Source organism: Palaemon carinicauda, chromosome 8, assembly GCF_036898095.1.
Source record: "Palaemon carinicauda isolate YSFRI2023 chromosome 8, ASM3689809v2, whole genome shotgun sequence".
NCBI classification, from domain to species: domain Eukaryota; kingdom Metazoa; phylum Arthropoda; class Malacostraca; order Decapoda; family Palaemonidae; genus Palaemon; species Palaemon carinicauda.
In genome coordinates, this window is record NC_090732.1 from 77,098,873 (window position 1) to 77,104,808 (window position 5,936).

General features: G+C 33.3%; 1 protein-coding gene across 4 annotated transcripts in view; it reads right to left on the bottom strand.

Annotated features, from left to right (window-relative positions):
- Positions 1 to 5,496, bottom strand: part of LOC137645763 (serine/threonine-protein kinase NIM1-like) — a 132,699-nt gene extending 127,203 nt beyond the window's left edge. For all 4 annotated transcript variants that reach the window (XM_068378673.1, XM_068378670.1, XM_068378672.1 and 1 more), the window contains exon 1: positions 5,272 to 5,496. In XM_068378673.1, coding sequence (XP_068234774.1) covers positions 5,272 to 5,356 — 85 coding nt within the window. In that variant the 5' untranslated portion in view covers positions 5,357 to 5,496. The remainder of the gene's footprint in view (positions 1 to 5,271) is intronic.
- Between the last annotated feature and the right edge of the window lie 440 nt (positions 5,497 to 5,936).

The following is a 5,936-nucleotide window of genomic DNA, read 5'->3' on the forward strand; positions in this document are numbered from 1 at the left end:
AGCACATCAAATAGTCGCTGCATTATCGATGCTGGTGCGTAGTGGATTAATGTCCTGTGTGCCTTCCTTAGTTTTCCTGGTATATTTTTTGGCACTATTAATATACCTCGGCTTGCTCTTTCTGACATTTTTAGCTCCATGATGTTTTCAGTAATTCCTTCTATTTGCTTCCATGCTTGTATTATCATGTAACGTTCTCTTCTCCTTTCAAGACTGTATAGTTTTAAAAATTGCAGTCTTTCCCAGTAGTCAAGGTCCATAACTTCTTCTTTTCTAGCAGTATAGGACCTTTGTACACTCTCTATTTGTGCAATATCCTTTTGGTAGTGTGGATACCATATCACATTGCAGTACTCGAGTGTACTACGTACATAAGTTTTGTAAAGCATAATCATGTGTTCAGCTTTTCTTGTTTTAAATTGTCTGAATAACATTCCCATTTTTGCTTTACATTTAGCCAACAGTGTAGTTATTTGGTCGTTGCATAACATATTCCTATTTAACATTACACCAAGGTCTTTAATTGCTTCCTTGTTTGTGATTGTCTCGTTATTAGGTCCCCTGTATGCATATACCATTCCTTCTCTGTTTCCATAATTCATTGATTCGAATTTATCGGAGTTAAATACCATCCTATTTATCTCCGCCTATTCATATATTTTGTTTAGATCTCTTTGTAGTGAGTTCCTATCTTCATCACAAGTAATTTCTCTACTTATTCTTGTGTCATCGGCGAAACTTCTCACTACAGAGTTTTCACCATCACAGTCTATGTCTGAGATCATAATAACACACAGCAGTGCAGCTAATACCGTAGCTTGTGGCACACCAGATATCACCTGAGCTTCATCCGATTTCTCGTCATTTGCAACCACTATATGTTTTCTGTTTTGCAGGAATTCTTTTACCCATTTTCCTATCTTTCCCACAATATTATGTTTTCTCATTTTTTTCTCTAATATATTATGGTCTACCTTGTCAAAGGCTTTTGCAAAATCTAGATAGATCATATCTGTGTCTTTTTCATTTATCATATTTTTGTATACGTTTTCATAGTGTGCTTTCAGTTGGGTTTGTGTACTTTTTCCGGGCACAAAACCGTGTTGACCTATATTAAACAGATTATTTTTAACCAAATAATTCATTATTTTCTTTTTTATTACCCTCTCATACACTTTCATAATATGTGATGTTAGACTAACAGGTCTATAATTGCTTGCCTCTAGTTTTGATCCACTTTTGAAGATAGGGGTTATATAAGCTAATTTATGTTTAACATATATCTCGCTCATATCTACACTTTGTCTTAGCAGTATTGCAAGCGGCTTCGCGATAGTGTTTGCAGTTTTTTTTAACAAAATCGCTGGAACTCCATCTGGTCCAGCTGCCGATCCATTTTTAATTTCGTTTATAGCCTTGACAATATCTGCTTCATTAATATCTATATTCGTTAGATATTCAACATTCTCTTCTCTCATTTCTGTTTCATTATTCTCATTCGCAATTCTTGGCGTGAACTCATGCTTATATTTTTCTGCTAATATGTTACATATTTCCTTTTTTTCATTCGTTAGCCGTCCTTCAATTCTTAGAGGGCCTATTTCTAATCTCCCTTTATTCATCTTTTTTGCATAGGAGTAAAGTACTTTTGGGTGTTTTTTTTTTTTTTATATTTTGAAGTGTCCTTTCTTCTAAGTCCCTTTTTTCATTTTCTTTCGACTGTATAATCTTTTATTTTGCATTTTCTATCTTACATTTTATTTCCATCATTTTCCACAATTTTTTTTTCTTTTGCAAGATTTTTCTTCCACTTTCTAATTTTCTGATATAAGATCCTTCTGTCTCTTGGTATGCATGACTTTTGTTTATTGTTTTTTTTTTTTTTGGTACATGTTTTTCAACAATTTTCTTCAGTATTTTGTACAGTATGTCCGTATTTACCTGTATATTATCACTTACAAATACATTTTTCCATTCTTTATTCAGTTCTTCATTTATTTCTGACCATTTTATATTCTTACCATAAAAATTATATTTTCCATATCCTTCCCAACGTTTTGTGCTTTGATTAATTCTGCGATCACTTGCTTTGGAATGGACTATTAATCCTATGACATTGTGGTCTGAAATTCCCGTGTTATACACTATTATTTCTTTAACATAATTCACCTCATTCACAAATACTAGATCTAGGACATTTTCCTTTCTTGTTGGAATGTGGTTTATTTGTTGCATATTATGTTCTAATAGCATATCTTGAAGCTTTTCAAATTGCCTCTTATCTTCTGCGCTACTATTACTCTCTTTTTTATATGCATACATACAACCACTTTATTCTATCCGTTCTTTCCAATCCACGAAAGGAAATTTAAAATCTCCGGATAGGAGTATATTCCAGTCTTTATGGTTTCTACATATATCATCTATTTTTTCTATTATTATGTCAAACTCCCTTAGTCTTTGGGGGTCTGTAAACTACAATATTCACTAGTTTTTCAAATTCAAATTCTACCGCAATCAATTCACATTCTGTGTTGCTGTATTTTTCCTTGATTTATGTCTCTTCCATATATTGTGGTTCCTCCTTGATTCCTATTTGCTCTGTCTGATCTATAAGTTTGGAAACCATTTATCTGGTCATCACTGCCAGTCTCTTGGGAATACCCATGTTTCGCTTATATTTAATATATATATTTTTTCAATTTGGGTTAGTTCTTCTAAGAACTCTATTTTCCTTTTAGAGTTATTATTATTATCATTAAATGCTAAGCTACAACCCTAGTTGGAAAAGCAGGATGCTATAAGCCCAGGGGGCCCCAACAGGGAAAATAGCCCAGCAAGGAAAGGAAATAAGGAAATATGGAAAAATAGAACATTTTAGGAATAGTAAACAATATTAAGATAAATATTTCCTATTTAAACTATAAAAACTTGAACAGAACAAGAGGAAGAGAAACTAGATAGAAAAGTGTGCCCAAGTGTACCCTCAAGCAAGAGAACTCTTACCCAAGGCAGTGTAAGACCATGGTACAGAGGCTATGGCACTACCCAAGAATAGACAACAATGGTTTGATTTTGGAGTGTCCTTCTCCTAGAAGAGCTGCTTACCATAGCTAAAGAGTCTCTTCTACCCTTACCAAGAGGAAAGTAGCCACTGAACAATTACAGTGCAGTAGTTAACCCCTTGGGTGAAAGAAGAATTGTCTAGTAATCACAGTGTTGTCAGGTGTATGAGGACAGAGGAGAATCTGTAAAGGATAGGCCAGACTATTCGGTGTCTGTGTAGGCAAAGGGAAAGAACCGTAACCAGAGAGAAGGGTCCTATGTAGTACTGTCTGGCCAGTCAAAGGACCCAATAACTCTCTAGCGGTAGTATCTCGTGACTGAACCCTGTGCATTCATCACTATTATGGTTTGTGTTTCATCCCCATTATTTAATATTGGTAATAATATGGATTCTCCCATGCTTCCTTCCTGTTCTGATATGATGTTCTTTTCTTCATTTCCCCGGAATTCTGCCATTAAAAAATCCAACTTTTATTTTATATTTACTCTTTCGCCTTCATATTTATTTTTGTGTGTACAGTGAACCCTCGCTACTTCGCGGTTTCGACCATCGCGGATTCACCACTTCGCGGATTTTTTCCATAACCCATATATGTACAGTAATAGGCCTATATATATATATATATATATATATATATATATATGTATGCATGTATTTATGTATATATGTAGGTATGTATATGTGTATACATATAAATATATATATATATATATATATATATATATATATATATATATATATATAATATATATATATATATATATATATATATATATATACACACACACACACACACACACATGTATAATATATATATATTATATATATATATATATATATATATATAATATATATATATATATATACATATATATATATATATATATATATATATATATATTATATATATATATATATATATATATATATATTATATATATATATATATATATATATCTATCTAAAGTAGGAAGATGTGATGTAGTTCTAAGGGAAAAAGTATGGGAAATATGTCTGGGTAATAAGCAAAGCTCTACCTCCAGTTTGTTTCTACATTATGATCAGAGATAAATGTAAACAAAACATTGGTTGCCATTTTTTTATCGTGCTTTTTAGCATGTTTAGGAAATGCATGATATAAAATCACCTTTAATATTGGTGCCTGTTTTAGTTTAGGGTACTGTAGTACATGCATTAAGTGTTCTGTACATTAAAGGGTAGTTTGTTAACAGTACTACATACAAGGGAAGGTTTTAAAAGTCTGAATATACATGTTGAATAAATAGGTAAATATGGTGTCACTTACTTCGCGGATTTTCACCTATCGCGGCCGGCAGCGACTGGAACCTATCTACCGCGATAAACGAGGGTTCACTGTATACCTGCAATTATCCCCATATCTGCACCAACCCCTGACATTATAGATGCAATTCTTTGTAGTTGGGCTCTAAATGTGCATATTTGGGTTGAAAGGCCTCACATCTTGGGGCCTTTGGGTGCATAGCGCGGTATATACACGGCCTGCTTTTTTATTTCTTTTTTTTGTTTCATTTTTACTTTCATTTTTTCTTTTCAGTTTGCTGAGTTTTCTTACTTTCATTCATGGTTGCAGGATGCATATATCGACAGAGAGAGAGAATTTTTTCACACATTACCAAGCAAGCTGAAAATACTTCATATTCAGAATACTTCTTAATAGTTATGAAATCATAATAATGTTTGAAATTACTTATTTTCTTCAATATTATGGCTAAGGTATATTAGTAATATTGAGGATACATAAGCCAATATGAAATATAGATAAATGCAAAGTAGAGAAAAAAAGAAAGCCGTAGATAGAGAAATTAAAAAGATTATATCAATGAATATGATATATATACACTAAAAGTGATATGGGAATGAAAATAGAAAAATATACTCAAAAGGCGAAATAATAAGAATAATAATTAGAAGATATCAAAATAGTCAGTCACTGAGGGGTAGCCTGTTAAATGGAGACGTGACCAACTTTCGAAAGTGTATGAAAATAAAAAAAGATGATAAAGGTATATTACTTAAAACAATTTTATACCCCCCCCCCCCCTCCACCTAAAAAAAATTGAAGAGATAAGAAAGGAAAGTGTCCGTGTTTAAATAACAGTTGCATAAAATGACAAATTAAAAAGACTAAGAACAATAATGATTAGAGGAAAAAGACAAAATACCTGTGACTGAGATGAGAGATGTTGCGGAGACAGCAGAATCGACATTGAGATTCTCTCCCAGGAAGGAGGAGCGTGCGGCTGGCATATCCCCTCACTCACTCTTCTCCTCTTCCTCTCCTCCTCCTCCTCCCCTCACTCCTCTCTCCTCCACGTCCCCCTCGACGGTCCGCTGGAGTCTTTTAGTCAAATTGACTCACCCTACGAAGCGTCTTCTTCACGCTCTCATCCTCTGAAATGAAGCCAAAGACAAAGTCAACGAGCAGTCAGATGGTTGGTTCCATGGATTATTAAAAAAGCCCCCAGCCCAGATTGGGTTTGCAAAAAGTGAACATTGGGAAGTCTCCATCATAGGTTAATATTCACTTAAGATTTGACGCTCTAGGGTTCTATGGCTTTTGGCCTATCATAATGTATCACATGCCAATATTTGATACTTGTTGATATATATATAATATATATATATATATATATATATATATATATATATATATATATATATATATATATATATATATATATATGTGTGTGTGTGTGTGTGTGTGTGCGTGTGTGTGTTAATGTGTACGAGTATGTGTAAGTGTGTGCGCGAGGACGAGAGAGTTTATTTCACGCTTAGCTTTAACTAAATCTAAGGTCTACTGTATGTGCATGTATTATAAATGAAA